Source organism: Cyprinus carpio, unplaced genomic scaffold, assembly GCF_018340385.1.
Source record: "Cyprinus carpio isolate SPL01 unplaced genomic scaffold, ASM1834038v1 S000000171, whole genome shotgun sequence".
Lineage (NCBI taxonomy): Eukaryota > Metazoa > Chordata > Actinopteri > Cypriniformes > Cyprinidae > Cyprinus > Cyprinus carpio.
In genome coordinates this window covers 160,361-177,957 of record NW_024872922.1, presented here as the reverse complement: position 1 = coordinate 177,957, position 17,597 = coordinate 160,361, and the positions used below count along the sequence as shown (strand labels likewise).

The window sequence follows — 17,597 nt, the reverse complement described above, 5'->3', positions numbered from 1 at the left end:
CAGGGTGGGAATTTTTTAACCATAAAACATATAAATAACAGCCACTTTCGGGTATAAAACCCACTAAATTGTCATAAAACCTGTATTGTTCACACAAACAATGGATTTTACTACTATTTACACTTCAGCCATATCAATTTCCGTTAATGCCGTTATTTGCGTGACGTCATCTGCGCTAATGGAGAATATCTGCTCAGATTGAGAAAAACCTATTCGTTTTCCAGATTCATGTCGATCAACGTAACGTAGGCTAGTTAAAGTTAATTTTACAGTCCGTCAATTAATATCGGCATACTGTAAATTATTATTGACAATAATTTCACCCTGGCTGAAACTGGCCCGTTGTCACTGATTTAACTGCGCTCGCGCTCTCTCTCACTCAAAAACGCGAGAGCTCCGTCTCTGCTACACGCGCTGAAAGAGAGGGTTCGGGAGACATAAAAGACTGATGGGATGAGAGCTTTTTATAAAATCGGCTACCAATAATAATAATAATAATAATAATAACAATAATAATTAATTTTAAAAACGAAAATGTACAATAAAAGTAAAACATTTAGGCCAGTGAATACACACCAAAAATTTATAAAAGTAATTTATAATTTTAGAAGTTAAAAGTAACTTCAACTAATATAATAAGCCTAATTATTTTCAATAGAAATATACATTTTACTGTGACTTAACACAACTTTTTTTTTTTTTTTTTTTTTTGGTTTGGAAGGTTTCATTAAAGTACTTGTCTCTATTATTCTTATTTTGGTGCATTTTCAGAAGTTATGTAATATATGGTCACATTCATAAATCACAGCCTTTGATAACTTTTGGTTTATACAATGAAAAAAAAAAAAAAAAAAATATATATATATATATATATATATATATATATATATATATATATATATATTTTTTTTTTTTTTTTTTTTTTTTTCTTGTGTGTGTTAACTGACAACTGTTGTAAGTGATAAATAGTAATCCTGAATCTCTAATTTGACATGCTCATAACTGATCTAATTATAAATGAAAAATCAATACATATCAATTAGTACAGCATGCAATGTTTGAGTACTGTTTTTACTTTTTTCTTCTCCCTCCGTTTCTGTGTCAGCATCAGCATAACCGACCCCAACGGCTCTTTTCAGAGCCAAATAACAGAGCATCTTTGGCTTTGTAAGTACACTTTTGGACTGAATGTCAGACACTTCCCAAGTATTTGCATTTAGATCAGTCACAGCTACATCATGCAGCAAGTTACAGTCATCAGGACTGACTTAAAATAGAAATTAAAGGGATTACAGTCTTTGAAAAAAGTTTTTGTACAGTAAGATTTTTAATACTTTTAAAACATTACTATCAATTCAGTTGTACGGTTTAATATTTTTAACTATTTTGTAGAAAATGTATTTTAAATGTCTTTATTATGATTATTTGATGAAAAGAAAAGTTAGAAAAATGTTTTTTTAGAGAGTAGCATGAAGTGCAGGATGTGCTTTATGTTATGAGTTAAGTACAATATTCTTAAAAAAAAAAGTCAATGTTGTGCTCAAATTCTGTCTTGACACACACCCTAGTCCCCGACTGAGTTCTTTTATGGCATATTGTTTTTCAATTGTCTAATATACATAATTTTTTCAAAATACTCATCTTAACAGTTAACACTGGAAGGAAACAGAAAAATCAAGAAAAGACAGAATCACTTACTCTCCTAAGAAATATCTATGTTGTTTATGAAATTAAATTTCTTGTATAGTAAGATATAAATTTCACCCCCCAACCCCAATGACAAACAAATTTACTTTTTATTTGTACAGCAATATTTGAACTACATTTGATTCTGTTTTGTGTGTGTGTGTGTGTGTAACAGCATCTGCATAAACAGCTTTTAAGAGTCATCAAAGACTACGGCATCTTTACTGTTGCCATGTAAGTGTTTTTTTTTTTTTTTTATCAGTTATTTATATATTTCATTGAATGCTCTGATGCAGTAAGTTATAAGTAACATCTTAAGTACATTAAAGCAATTGTTATTTTATGTGAAATTGTAATTGATTAATAATATCAGTATCTAGTCTGTCTTCATGTATAATAACATTTCTTGAGGGACATGTAACTGCATTATATTGTTATATTTCTTTCTTTCTTTTTTTTTTCCAGATTCTGCTTCCTCTTGTTTTTTTGCTTATACTGCTAAAAGAGTAAGTATTTTAAAATTTCACTTTCTATATTTTATAAGTAATGTAATACACAAACTTAGTGACATATTACAGAACAATCCAAAACTTTAGAATTCTCTTATCCAGTTTCAGTTAGGATGAAAATAGCAATTGTTTTTTTACCATTTTGGTCAAATATTGCGCTGCAAACATTGTTAACAATTTTAAATAGTCAGTGCTGGCAAATGACCTTGGTATAAGCAGAATACTCAGGATTGCATTATTTTTCTAATAATTTAAAGGCCCGGAGTCAATTATTCTGCTTATACTACGGTAACCACACTTCAAGACATCGTTTAGATGATATATTTAAAGGGATTCGTCCGTTTTTTTACTTAAATCGCTATTGTGAGTAGGAATATTTCTTCCATATCTCATCCAGTGCCTCTTTTGCTGGTTCCAAAACGTCATTTTAAAGCTGGTAATGGAGGCTTGAGCCATTGATAGCATTCTAATGCAGTTATTAATGAAGTTATTAGAAAGAGAGCAAGAGAGACAGAGACAACGAGAAAGAGAGAGCTTGTGTGAATTAGGCTACCTCTGTGCATCTCTAAACAGCGCTGTTATTACCTCGCTAATGAGAAATGTCATCGTCTATCATGTGGTTCTGTTTTTGTTAGTCCTGTAATTTCCGTTATTACAGTTTTACTATGTGAAGTGATATGGAACTGTAATGCGGTCAGGAGAGCTGCCTGGAACTACGTTCGCTGTGCGTTTCCCAGAAAATAATTGCACACCTCAGAATGTTCGTCAGCCAGTCAGATTCAAGCGTTCAACAGCCCCGTAGTATAATATATTTTAATGCACAGTTGCCAGGGACTACAGCCTAAATTTAAAATAGGAAAACAAAAGCATCCAACCTTGAAAATCCTAAAGCTTGGCTTTACATTAGGATAACCCTACTGGTGTCATAACATATTTGAAAGCCAACGTAACAAATCCATATAATAGACCATCCTAAGATGAAATCTTTGTTGTTGTTTTTTTTTTCCTCCCCAATTTCTGAACTGAACTTTAAACTTCAATATTTGCTACAGGCTTGCCACGATATAATACCTGTTATATTGGTTATCAGGGACAATACCAGCAGAGATGGGAGTCAAATATGTTCAAGTCAAAACCAAGTCCTTACCATCAAATCTTGATTCAACTCTCAAGTCACAATGCACACAAATGTTGGTTCCTGCTAAGGATCAAGTCAAGTTTCACAATACAGTACCAAGTTATAAAACGTGGCCACAAGACCTGGGTTTATGACACTTCTGAGTTTATGTTACATTATACCCATATTATATCTTATATGCTTACAGTCTTGAACATAAATGTTTGTTACATTATTCATACACTAGTAAATAAGAGTCTTTATAGAAATAAAACAATGCTTTTTATGTATAGTGGCAATCAAGGTTGTTCCTTCATTTTAAATGGACAGCAATATGCAACTTGACAAATGTTTTCCAGTTTGGGGTATATAAATGGTAAACATTTAAAGAGCTATAAATGTTTCACAACTTTCTCTGTAAACTAGTTATATAAACTGTATTGTCAGTGCACTAAAAATTATCTTTTGCATTTGCTCTTTAAAGTTATGGAGGCTTGTAGGAAAATATTACTTAGATTTCTTATCCTGTGCTCTCTCTAGTGAAAAAAAAAAAAAATAGCAATTTAGCCTTCATCTCTTAGTTACAATTGCTGATAGTTATTGTTTTTAGACCTCTGAAATGAATGAAACTAATCATGTTTTATTCAAATTGACTTGTTCTCCACTTTGAGACATTCAACAGCATTGTAATGTGAGTTCTGTTAACCTTCATTGATAATTGCATTGCAATATCAAGGGAAATAAACCCGGCATGCTTTTTAGTATAATCGTGCAGAGACTTGTAGAACACAAATAAACCATATGTCACAATTGTGTGTTTGTCTTGTTAATTTATTAGTTGAGTTTTCTAGAAGCTACAAAGAGATGCAAACTCATTATGGTGGAAAACTAGTCACAGATATAACATCCCCAACAAGCCCCTGATAAAGGTGAAAAGGTGAAGGTGAAGTGACATACAGCCAAGTATGGTGATCCATGCTCAGAATTCGTGCTCTGCATTTAACCCATCCAAAGTGCACATACACAGCAGTGAACACACACACACCGTGAACACACACACCCGGAGCAGTGGGCAGCCATTTATGCTGCGGCGCCCGGGGAGCAGTCGGGGATTCATTGCCTTGCTCAAGGTGACCTCAGTCATGGCATTGCCGGCCTGAGACTCAAACCCACTACATTAGGGTTAGGAGTCAAACTCTCTAACCACTACTGCTATTGTAGGTTTCTTACTCTGTACAATACTTAATGCATCAAAATGTCAATTTTCAGTTTCAGAGCCAAATTACAGCGGGGTTAAAATGACTTCAAAAAGATTTTTACACAAAGATTGGTAGGTCTATTAGTAAAATATGTATTCACCAATCTTTTTTGCATTATAATGCCAAGGGTGACAGTCATGTCTTCCCCGTAAGTATGCCTGTAACTACAATAGAATTTTAACACAATAATAATATGCTTTTATATTTTAGCTCTTAACATACTTTTCTTTTGACATCTACAGGCATCTAAGGCCCTTTATGATTAATTTCCCAGAGATATAGGGATTTAAGTGCTATCGTGTCCCTGTTGCATCTACCCAACCAAGAAAATGTGAAAAAGATTAACGCAGTAATTTTTGTTTTGGTAATTTTTGTCACTGTACAACAATAATTAGGCCTACCGTTTCTGCATTCTTGCAAGGGGTTGGTGTAGACTTTAATAAAAACACAATCTAAAAGGTAGAAAATTAAATTCATTGTCAGTTTCCGGTCGGATACGTATCCCTTCTAGCCACAACCGGAAAAACCCCATGACTAGTTTGCTGTAAGCAAACACCTCTGATTAGCCTTTGCTTTCAACAGATGCTTGTGATTGGGTACAATTCTCAACAGTGGTGGACGAAGTACACAAATCAAGTACTTGAGTAAAAGTACAGAAATGTATAATAAAATATTACTCCAGTAAAAGTGAAAGTACTCCTTTTTCAATTTTACTCGAGTGTAAGTACAAAAGTACTCTATTATTTATGTACTTAAGTATAAAAAGTACTGATAGATTTATTTAGCAACTTTATATAGGCTACTTCATTTAATTTATATTAGCACATATTTTTTATAATCCTATACTGCTCAAAATGCCTGGGTATCACCAGGAAGAAAAAGGTATTTTAAAGTTTGTTGTTTTCCAGAACATCACAGTTATATATGACATGAGAATAAGGCCTAAAGTTAGGAAGAACATTTTAGGAAAATATAATTATATTTTCATAATGATTTGTTTCTTCTCAAACCTTGTCTGTGGTGTAAAAACACCCTGGCCAAATGCCCCCAGAGGGCATCACTTCCCACTTTGATAATTACTGTACACTGTAAAACCCGACAAGTAACTTAAACTCAACCGTTTGAGTAAACAGATATCCTTAAAATCCTGACAAGTTATGTTAACTCAACCATTTGAGGAAACCGATTGCCTTAAACCATTTAAGTTTTAAAAACTAACAGTTATATTAACTCTGAACTTAATTCAGTTGAGTTCAGAAAAAGAAGATATATACGTTGCAATTAAGTAATTAAGTTATTAATTGAGTGATAATTGTGAATTAGTGATGAACAGCTGCTGTTAACAAACAGAATCGCTGAAGAAAAGAGAAACACAAGAACTACAACTGACTTCAGACACAGCCTTATATGAAATCAACTGAAATAAAAATACATTAAATCTCTCAAGATCTGATAAAACAACGCCACAACAGCATCAACAGCTCCACTTATTAATAACCAGACTGACTTTATTTCTGTCAGACGTCTACAGAAGATCTTCTTGAGAATTAACTAAGGTTTAGATGTTGATTTATTGTTTCATTTGAAGTAACCATGTTAGAGATCAGTGTTTGCTTTAGTTGGGCTCTTTACCCTTGACTTCTGTCTTAGTTTATTTTTTTTCACTGGTTGTTGTAACCATGTGTTTTTGAAAACATGTCTGTTGTAACTCAAAAACCCAAAGAAAATATTATCCGGTATTGGTTGTTACACAGCGTATTGGTGATGACAATCATCAATTATGGAGCTGTTCAGAGTCCAAAATCTGATTAAATAGGTGTTGTATAATTTTGATGATTACAATGAGAACCATTCAAAGAGCCAGTGGTTCTGTCCTAATCAGTTAATAGAAAAAACTTTCCAAACACTTTGTGCACATATATTTTTCCTCTATGGCAGCCATTAGTCACACACAGACATCAATAATCAGGATATGAACCTCAACAATGGTGACGAAAAAAAAAAAAAAAAAACACATGCTGCAATGCATGCTGGGTACTATTGTAGTACAAAACTTATCCATGGCTCCCAACATGGTCTGCTAGCAATTTTTTTTTTTTTTTTTTATGGTCACCATTGTTGAGGTTCATATGCTGATTATTGATGTCTGTGTGTGACTAAGTGACACCACAGAAAACAAAACTGTTCAGAAAGTCATTTATATTAACTGATTATCACAGAACAACTGGTTTTTAGAATCACTTTTACTATAATCAATCCAATTAATTACACAACACCTATTTCATCAGAAATTAGACTCTGAACAGTTCAATAATTGATGATTATACAGTATAACAACCAACACCTAGGTACAGGATAAGTAAAAAATGTCAGTCTGAAGGCACTGTTGCTTTGGATAAAAGCAGTTTCTAAATGTGTGCATGCATGCGCATATGTATAAAAGACCTGATGATATTTCTTCTGGGCTTTTGAGTTACAACAAATATGTTTTAGAAACATATGGTTACAACAGCCAGAAAAAAAACTAAGACAGAACTCACGGGTCAAGAGCCCAACTAAAGCAAACACTGATCTCTAACATGGTTACTTCAAATGAAACAAATAAACATCTAAACCTTAGTTAATTCTCAAGAAGATCTTCTGTAGACGTCTGACAGAAATAAAGTCAGTCTGGTTACTAATAAGTGGAGCTGGAGATTCTGTTTGTTAACAGCAGCTGTTCATCACTAATGCTCAATCAGCACTTAGTTAACCACTTAATTACTTAATTGCAAAGTTTTTAAAACTTAAAATGTCTAAATCAATGCAACCTTTACACTCAAACAAACCTAACTAATTTACATTATTATCAGATAAAAACACTAACCATGTTCTAAACATCACATCCTTTCTTTTTCGCCCAGATGTAATCTATATAGGTCAGGGATCCTCAAATCTGGAACAGGGGAAGGCAAGTTCGGTCCTGGAGAGCTCTAACCCTTTGAGAATTCGTTTCTAACCCGTTGTGAATTCAGTTCACTAGAGACTCGCACTAAACGGATCATTTGAATCAGTGAGTTGTCGACTTGAGAACAGCTGCAATCGGATCATTATAATTCGTGAATGAATCGTTTGGTGCGATTTGCGAACCGATTTAAAAGGTTCATTGAAAATAATCAGTTCGTTCTTGAATCAGACACCGCTTCTGTGTGTCGGAGCACGTGATATATTATAGACAGGGTCAATTTTCACAAAATCAGAACCCCGAAGGCATTTTGTGATTATTTATATTGTACAACATTTCTAGGGGTATTAAGGGGTGCTGAATCAAAATCTGCTGTATATGAAGCTCAAAAATGTCCCAAAATGCCTCAAAATTAAGAAATTCAAAATTCGAGACCATGCACGAATATACAAACCCACCAATTTCAAAAACTCACCGGATCTGCACGAATCACACAAAATGTTTTCAAATTGGTTTCGAAAAGTGACAAATTTGGATCCCAGGCTACTGTTAAATTTGTCCATGTAAATGTATTTCCTGTAAACGTCATAAAACGTCTATAATGTTCAGTTTGTACTTTACGTAAGAGGGCGCCCTCTGGCTACGAGTATGAATGAAACATAAATACGAATGCTGCATGTCCACTGATATTGTCCATATGAAAGTTTGCCTTCCGCGGCAGGCTACCTTGCACAGCACCACCTAACGTCTGACTACCGTTAAGATAAAAACCGGTATTTTAATACAATATCGTGGCAAGTCAAATTTGCATTGTCTACACTCTGCTAAAATAAAAACATACAATAGAAACCAACACAGAAATGCTATGGCTTCCACTACAAATATCATTATAAACATTACAAAACATCAACTATTAACCATTAAAACCAATAGGCTACAAAATGGTTTCCTGACAAATTACCAGTAGAGACCAAAAGGGATCATTACAATTTCCATTAAAAGCAATACAATTCCCATTATAACCAGTAAAACCATTACAAATTATGTGATGGTTTCTATTTTTTTTTTCTTTTTTTTTTCAGCAGGGACATTTACATAATATGTTAATGGCAAACATTTTATGTAGATGTTTGTGTTTCAATTCTTGTAGAAACATGGCACAATTTGGAGGTGTGAGTTCAGTTACCAAATGGAGGCGGGTCCGAAATATTCTTCAAGAGCTCCAAACTCCAAAAAACCATGACACTGAAACCCAAGTTGCCAGTCCCAAGAAATCTTTTTTGGCAAATTATGAAACATCACAGGATGAAGACATGACTTGTGATAACATCTCAGTATTTGAAAACAACACAGAAAACATTAAACTTGACAGTGACACTGACATTGACAGCAACATTGATGATGATGACAGATTCAGTGATTGTCTCAGCAGTTTCAGTGAAGAAGAAGACTTTTTCAGTGATGCACATGACACTGACAACTTTGAAGACTTGCCCGGTGAACTGCGCCAATGGGTGGTAGAGTCTGGTGTGACACAAAATGCAGCTGACAGCCTACTTAAAATTTTAAACAAACACATCCCCTTACTCCCAAAATGTTTACGCACTTTGATGAAAACATCACATTCATGTGAGGTGAAAACAATTGATGGTGGGGAGTATGTGCATTTTGGCATACTGGAACATTTGCTTCAAAACAAAGAAAGTCTGCTGTCACAACCTGACACAATCAAATTGCAGGTGAATGTGGATGGACTACCATTATTCAAGAGTTCTCCAAAGCAACTTTGGCCAATTTTAGGGAAATTTCCTTTTGAAAGGGATCCATTTGTTATAGGGGTCTTTTGTGGAAACAGCAAACCACGTAATCCGAACCAATATCTTCAAGACTTCGTTCAGGAGGTTTCCAATCTTGAACAAGGTTTCAGTGTAGATGAGAGGAGGTTCTCTTTGTCCCTGGACTGCTTTATCTGTGATGCTCCAGCACGATCATTTATAAAACAAACAAAGGGGCATGGAGGCTATAGTGGTTGTGATCGCTGCACACAGGAGGGATCCTATGTGGGACGAAAAATGACGTTTCCTGAAACACATGCCAGACTGAGAAACAGTCGAGTCATTTGCTGAACAGCGTGATGAAAATCATCACAGAGGTCACTCAATTCTGAGCATATTACATTTTGGAATGGTCACACAGTTTGTGCTTGACTATATGCATGTTGTTTGCCTTGGTGTCACAAGGAAGCTGCTGAATTTTTTTGGACCAAAGGTGACCTAAAATACAGACAGAGCTCCATTAAGATCAGTCCCATCTCCGAACAAAAAAAAAAAAAATGGTAGGAATGTCAAAGTACATACCTTGTGAGTTTGCACGAAAGCCAAGGTCACTCTCAGAATTAGATCGCTGGAAAGCTACGGAATTCAGACAGTTTCTTTTGTACACTGGTCCAGTAGTACTAAAAGACATTCTCCCAACTCCACTCTACAATAACTTTCTTTCACTGTCAATCAGCATCTATCTGATGCTTTCTCCAACCCTGTGTGCCCATTACTGCGATTATGCAGATGACCTAATCAGATACTTCCTTGAACAGTTCGGGAACTTGTATGGCATTGAGGAAATGGTCTACAATTTGCACTCTCTGTGTCATCTAGCAGATGATGTGAGGAGGTTTGGTTCCTTAGATCGTGTGTCTGCATTTCCTTTTGAAAACTTCCTGGGCCACCTTAAAAGAAAGGTCAGAAAGCCTCAACATATTCTTCAGCAAATTGCACATGTTGTAGAGAGGCAGTCCACACAGTCCACACAGAAGAAATCCACTTTCCACACAGACAAACCCAAACTTGGTGGAAAGCATACAAGCGGACCAACAGTGCCAGACAATGCTTTAAGACTACAGTACAAGAGGGCCAGATTTCAAAATGCTGCAATAAAATGCAAGATGGGAGACAATTGTGTGATGATTAATGGACAACTTGGCTTGGTTGAGAATATCCTGTTTGACACCACCACAGAAGAGACTTTAATTCTGCTTAGACCGTTTCTAGATCTGGCCCCAATGTACACAGAGCCGATCAATTCTCCAGACATTGGCATATTCACAGCTTGTGAGCTTGCCGCAGAGGTCAAACTTTACAAGCTTTCTGACATTGAGGCAAAATATGTTTTGCTTCCACTTGGATTTGGATGGGCAGCAACCCCATTGCTGCATTTGCATTAGAGCTTGTATTCAAACACAAGTGTATATTAGCCTGCCTGTTTTTGATCCTTTCTTCAGGAAAATTGCATGTGTCACATATAGTTCTGTTGCACTGAACATTGCACCTCAAGTGATTCTGTAAATAAATAAACAATTAATTAACTATTAATTAAATGATTAAATTGACATAGTTGGATATAATGTATTTTGGAACATATAAATAAAACATTATTAAAATGAACTAATTCTTCTAATTATTGTATTAAAAATTTACACATCACTCAACTAAATCCTGACTTCATTCCCCTATACATACATAAATCTCAATGACTTGGCTTATTTACACAAGATGTCAAACTACACTGATATAAAAAGCAAGTTAGTATTTATCTAAAGTAATTCTACTTTGCATGTTTGTCATTTATAATGTACAATATTAAATAACTATTCCAATGTCTTATCTTTTCTTTAATACATAAGATGAACTCACCATTTTTCCATGTCGTGGATTTCTTGGGACGGGGAGAGGTGGAAGTTGTAAGCAGTAGGTGGATGGCTGGAGAAAATGATTGCTATTGGCCTCCATATAAATTTCCCAGTTATATAAAAAGAGCACAGCTGCAACATGAGAAACCAGGAGCTGACTGGGAAACATACAAAGTCCGCTCACTCTATAAAACAAGTAAGCAATTTAGAAAATAATGCTTTACTTTTGAGGATTCACCAAAGCATTAAATACATACATATACAGGTAGGTTACTGCTCTTTTCACTCAGATATCAGCATGATTGTTTGTCAATAAAAGCTAATTCAATCTAAAATTAAGCCAGATTTATATCTGTTGTTTATATAAGGTGTTTGCATTTTGTTAAAAGTTTTTTATCTTTAGAATTAATCAACATACTGCTATTTACTGTGATTATTGATTATAGATATGTTGTGTAAACCTTTGTGATCATCTATTGAAGGTCTAACAAAATTAGGTAACAGCTTGCAATATTTAGTTTGACCTTGTGTATCAAGAGTGCCTTAAGAATGTTTAATTTCTAAAAACTGTGATGACGAATGTTCAGGTCTTCATATTTCACAGTCCTGAAAAACTTGTGTATATTACTTCTTCTGTAGCAGATTATGAGAAAGCCAGACAGAAGGCTAAAAGGGCTGAGACCTCCTCTTGTCTCAACTCTGAAAGTGACAGTATGCTGGGAAAGTTTAATCGGAAAAGGAAGTGAGTGTCTTTGTTGTCGCATTGATTATATAACTTACACAGGTGAAATAAGTACCCAGGATAGGAATGTAGAGTGTGAACTATAACCTAACCTATAGGATTAAAGATATACTGACTACAAAATTCTTCTGCAAGATGCATGCAGTTTAATATATAAACTGCTAAAGTGTCAGAAGTTACACAGGGTACCTTTAAATAATAACCCCAGGCAAAGTTGTATTATAAAATGAATTAAAATTGTTCTTACATAAACTTTTACAGTTCAAAGCATACACAAAAAAGGTATTTCATTATGGTGAAATTTTATTTGTAGCATTTCATTTCTTTTTATTTACACTAGACCCAACTCACGGTATCCTGATCAGGGTCACTCTTCTTCTTCTGAAGAAGACATAATAAAAAGACATAAGCATACGATACCAATTCCACCATCACCACCATCCCCATGTCCACAATCATCACAACCAGCCCCACCAGCTCAACTAGCTCCACCAGCCCAACCAGCTCAACTAGCTCCACCTGCCCCACATGCTCAACTAACTCCACCAGCCTCTGTATCAGAGTCAAAAAGGCAGCCAATTACACGTAAGCATGCTTACGTTACTTTTTTGAGATAAGACCCCCCCCCCGCCCCACCTACACACAAATTGTCAAAATACAACAGTAAATGCTACTGTTATAGTATTTAATATGTTGTTGCAACTTACTGTGTCAACAGCAACACAACGCTACATTATAAGTCAGATGGAATACTTCAAAGAAGAGGTTGCTGTTATAAAGCAACTCTTGCTTTCCCTGACTAAACAAACCTCTGGAGCTGCAGCCCTGCCAGAGGGTGTAGAGTTACCAATAACAAACATAGTGGACCTCCAAATTTTGGGAAAACAAACTGAAGGAGGAGGCCTGCTACAATGCAATGGTACATCTGATTTTATTAAATACCAAACACTTCTTTTTGTATATTGCTTTTGACTAAGGATTCTAATAAATACATTTTTAAGTTTAATACTATTTCATTACAGTTTTAATACAGCTGTCTTGTGAATACATTAATGTATATCTTATTTTAGGCAAAGTATCTGGCAACAATTGGAGGAACGAACTATTCCTCCAACACAAAAAGGATTCTACTCCGTATGCTGTCCACCCCACTGGCTATGCAACTAACCTGGAAGGGCTCTGGCCAAAAGTTGGCCTTTGGAAATCTGCTGATCTGTAAAGCAATCATAGGTATACTATGCCATTATAAGGAAAAAAAAGAAAAGGAAATAGGAGGACCAATTTTCACTATTAACCTGCATGCATATTATGAACATACGGGCTGTTTATTAGCACTTATGAAGCACATATTCTGCATGACCATATTCTCAACCCCTAATCCTACCCAATACCTAAACTTAACAACTACATAATAGACTATAAATAATCAGCAAATTAGGAGTTTATTGATACAAAAGTTGTAGTCAATGGTTTGTTAATAGCGAGAATTGAACCTTAAGAGCGACTGGAAAAATATATTGGCATTATGTAAATGAACAAAGTTTAATAAGCTCAGGGGCGTTTTTTGGTATTTTCGCCTATATTTGACATACTCAGATTCAAATGTTTACCCTACACACATACAAAAAATTAAAAAATGGTTTCATTGTAAAGAAAACCCTTTGAACTACAAAATGAGTGTAATTCTTTATAAATAACATTATATATTTCAAATATTACAATAAATACACACACACACAAAAACATAGGCACTTTTTGATTTTTTGAAAACCTAAACTTATTTTTTTTGAAAGTCTGTAATTCAGGTTCTATTAGGTCCAGCTCTTTGCAATTTACTTTGTTTGATGCCACTAGATGCCAAAATGTACCAGAAAAAAAGAATCTTTCAAATAACAGCTTCTAAACATGAGTTAATGCATTATAAGTGAAGCAAGTAAAATTTTATATTTTTGCATCTAAATGTGTTATTATGAGTTTCCTTTGCAAAAACGGTATTTATAAAACACATTACCCCCAGAATCCTATTTTACTAAGTGCCATAAGCCCTTTTTTATTAATTATTGATTGAATTATGTTTCATTTTATGTTTTTCTAAGTAGTAATATACAAAATGGCATAAACGAATTGGACCAAATTTCACATTTTCTGTTTTCTACAATCAGTTGTATTCTTTCAGGATACAGAAGACTGCATTCATTATAAAAAATATCTGGTCTATCACAATCTAAAATAGAATCCACATCCTCCAGTTTTATATAATTTCATTTATGTGTATTCTGTATTGGTATACTGATTCAGTGCATCTCACCTGGGCATCCCTGTATCCAGCAGCCTCTCCCTTCCTACACAACACCCTAACAAAACAAGAGCTGCATGCTAATCCGCTAGCCGCTGCTATATGGCCTTCAGAGCATCAACAAACAAATATATGTTCATCCACACAGCACTGTAATAATCCATGCATAATTACTGTATATTTACTGAAATGCAGCATTTACTGCACTTTTCTGTCAATAAACAGTTTATCAGATTATGAGATGTACTTCCACGTTTCAAAATAAAGATTCAAAGATAAAAAACGTAGCAAACACGCTCGTTAAGCCTCACCAGACGCGCGTTCATTCGTCTCCACGGCGCCACTGAACGTTCTTCATCATCCATAACTTGTAATATGATTATTATAGATTGATATTCTCCGAGCCGCAAATGCGATAGCCTTTCCTCGAGCGATCCTCGCATTCAAAATAGCCCAAAACTACAACTCCCAAACAACAGCTGCTTGCAGAGCTATCCCGGATCCTGTCTGTTCCCGCTGTTGATGCACAGGTGTCAAATTCCACAGCTCTCGATGGCCCGCTGAGTTAGAGTGGCATGTAATCTGACCAACAGCAGTCCACAACCGAGCACAGATCTGTATAACATAACAACTTCTGGCTGAGAGCGCATTTGATATGGAGAGCTCATCTTTGACAGAAAAGTGCGTCTATTTCTTTCTGATGCGCATCTGGACAAAATGCTATATATGTCACGCAGAAATGTGAAAATAGTCTTGTTTGAAAGAAGAGATCCAAATCTAAAAGATAATATAGAGTATATAGATATTGGTGGCTGACTGAAGCAGTGCTACGAGTATGAATGAAAATTTGCTCAGAGGTGAGAAATTTTACATCACGATTCTATTGAAGATCATTCGATCTGTGATTGTCACACAATGAAATATGAAATGAAATTCCTGAGAATGAGAGATTTCTTGTGATATATGACTTGACTGTTTTGTGAAAAATATATAAAATACACATTCTTCAGAAAAATTATTCGCAATTGTTAGGCAAATTCGTGTGTGAGACGAATACATTTCTAAAATTAATTTCACTGCTTTATGAAAACTAAAACCCAAAAAATCTTTGTACAGAAGACACTCCAAGCTTTCAAATGAACCAATATATGGGCTGATACCATATAAGGAAGGCTATGTAAATGAAGCATAAACATTTTTAACACGAAAATTATTTTGCCTATGTCACAATATGACATAAATCGGCCTGTGCACCTGGAACAATCCTTAAACTCAAACTAATCTGAGGTTCCCCCAATCAAAATGCAAGTTTAATTTCTTAGTGCCTCAAAAAGATTTCAGAACACTGGGAAACTTTCTCAGGCTGAAATGTCTAAAAAGACCTTGAAGAACCTTTATTTAGTTTTTAACATTTGTTTTTAAGCCAGTTGTTTTCTTTCTTACTTAGATGCTGTGACAAAATGCAGCCGAGCCACAGCAAGTGAGGCAGAAGGCTGCATCAAAACTTGGCTCCGAAATGCCAGGGACAGGGATGGGGGACGGCAAGGACGGGCCAGAAATGCACTGGGAAAACGCATGGGTGCCCCTGAGGGGAATTATTTTTAATTTGCTATTTGTTTTATGTGTTCTGTGGTTCTTGGTGTTTTTTGTTTTTAATTGATTTTTATTGCTGTTCCAAAATAAATTTCTGTATTATTATTAATATTATTAATTGCTCTAAATAAATTATTTGAATAAAATGGCCTTCAGTTTATCACTGCTCCTTTTAACAAATGCAATTGTTCTGCATATGGATTAATAGTAATTTTGTGGTATTCTGCATGTACAAAGTACAACAAAGTCATGGCCCTATACAGGTTTTTGGGAAAGTTATACATTCAAAGGGCAAATGGGGCCAATAGGTTTACATTACTGTGTTGGACCTAACTAAATTTTTATTTGTTAAAGACAAATAGAGGGCATAATTTTGTCCCACAGTATTCCCACTCTTTCTCCACTGTGCCCTCACCCAGCCCACAGTGTACCCACACTCTCCCCACTGTGCCCACAGCCAGCCCACAGTGTACCCACACTCTCCCCACTGTACCCACAGCCAGCCCACAGTGTACCCACACTCTCCCCACTGTGCCCACAGCCAGCCCACAGTGTACCCACACTCTCCCCACTGTACCCACAGCCAGCCCACAGTGTACCCACACTCTCCCCACTGTGCCCACAGCCAGCCCACAGTGTACCCACACTCTCCCCACTGTGCCCACAGCCAGCCCACAGTGTACCCACACTCTCCCCACTGTACCCACAGCCAGCCCACAGTGTACCCACACTCTCCCCACTGTACCCACAGCCAGCCCACAGTGTACCCACACTCTCCCCACTGTGCCCACAGCCAGCCCACAGTGTACCCACACTCTCCCCACTGTACCCACAGCCAGCCCACAGTGTACCCACACTCTCCCCACTGTGCCCACACCCAGCCCACAGTGTACCCACACTCTACCCACTGTCCCCACACCCAGCCCACAGTGTACCCACACTCTCCCCACTGTGCCCACAGCCAGCCCACAGTGTGCACATACCTGTGGGCATGTTATGGGCACACAATTGGCCCCATTGGATCAAGGCCCATCAGCTTTGTGTGGGCCAGCCCACACTCAACCCACACTTTTGGGCTGTCCCACTTGGGCCCCACACGGGCCCCAAAGTGTGGGGCCCACACGTGCCCCGCATTTCACGCCGGTATTGGGGCCCACAGTGGGCTGGCCGTATGGGCAAGAATTTTTGCCCACAGTGGGCCCACGCGGGCCCCAAAGGGGCATGTTTGCTGGGAACTTACTCCAGTAACCAAATCGCTGTTTAACAGGCTTTTAGTGCCTACGCGTCGGGTTTAATGCGCTCAGAAACGCGCATGTTAGAACTGCGCATCAGTACGTGAATGAAATATTTAACCATGCAAATGCAAATAATGAACTTTAGTGAATTAGTGTCCCATGAATTTAACTCTACCTCTGCGTTAACATGTGATGTCAATGCACGTCGCGTTGTAAAGTATGTTGAGACGTAGGCGCCAGAACTGAACTGATGTGTAGCTACTGTAGTACGATACTACATTTCTGCAAAAGTAGATCGTGAAAACATTTTAATCATCTATTCTAAGATCAAAACTTGTGCAATCTGAATTCATTCCGATTGATGATATTATTTACATAAAAAGCTAAACGTGATCAAAGACCATTCGCAGTACAACCGCAGTATTTACCTCACAGAAGAATATGAAGTTTAGTCTGTTGCATTTCGTGTTGTTTTTAATGAATCATGATATCTCAAAATTGTACAAATACGTATATTTCCTACACATACTG

At 36.3% G+C, this 17,597-nt stretch overlaps 1 protein-coding gene and 2 long non-coding RNA genes across 3 annotated transcripts; 2 read left to right on the top strand and 1 right to left on the bottom strand.

The window, feature by feature from the left end:
* The first annotated feature begins 1,861 nt into the window (after positions 1 to 1,861).
* On the top strand, positions 1,862 to 3,832 carry LOC122142826. Its single transcript, XR_006158810.1, has 3 exons — positions 1,862 to 1,920; positions 2,152 to 2,192; positions 3,248 to 3,832. It is a non-coding gene; the product is annotated as an uncharacterized LOC122142826 (long non-coding RNA).
* Positions 3,833 to 9,854: 6,022 nt separating this feature from the next.
* Positions 9,855 to 14,289, bottom strand: LOC122142828. The gene is made up of 3 exons (XR_006158811.1): positions 14,251 to 14,289; positions 11,205 to 11,385; positions 9,855 to 10,850 (listed from the first exon to the last, which is right to left on the bottom strand). It is a non-coding gene; the product is annotated as an uncharacterized LOC122142828 (long non-coding RNA).
* LOC122142827 lies at positions 10,914 to 15,871 on the top strand. The gene is made up of 6 exons (XM_042753886.1): positions 10,914 to 11,396; positions 11,840 to 11,942; positions 12,283 to 12,527; positions 12,661 to 12,861; positions 13,013 to 13,172; positions 15,686 to 15,871. The coding sequence occupies exons 1-5, from the start codon at positions 11,195 to 11,197 to the stop codon at positions 13,159 to 13,161; spliced, it is 900 nt and encodes a 299-aa protein (XP_042609820.1). The 5' UTR covers positions 10,914 to 11,194; the 3' UTR covers positions 13,162 to 13,172; positions 15,686 to 15,871.
* The last annotated feature ends 1,726 nt before the right edge of the window (positions 15,872 to 17,597 follow it).

Coding starts and splice junctions, on each gene's coding strand:
- LOC122142827 (XM_042753886.1), top strand. CDS start 11,195: ATGAACTCACCATTTTTCCATGTCGTGGATTTCTTGGGACGGGGAGAG. Junction 11,397..11,839: donor CCGCTCACTCTATAAAACAA/GTAAGCAATTTA, acceptor CTTCTTCTGTAG/CAGATTATGAGAAAGCCAGA. Junction 11,943..12,282: donor AAGTTTAATCGGAAAAGGAA/GTGAGTGTCTTT, acceptor TATTTACACTAG/ACCCAACTCACGGTATCCTG.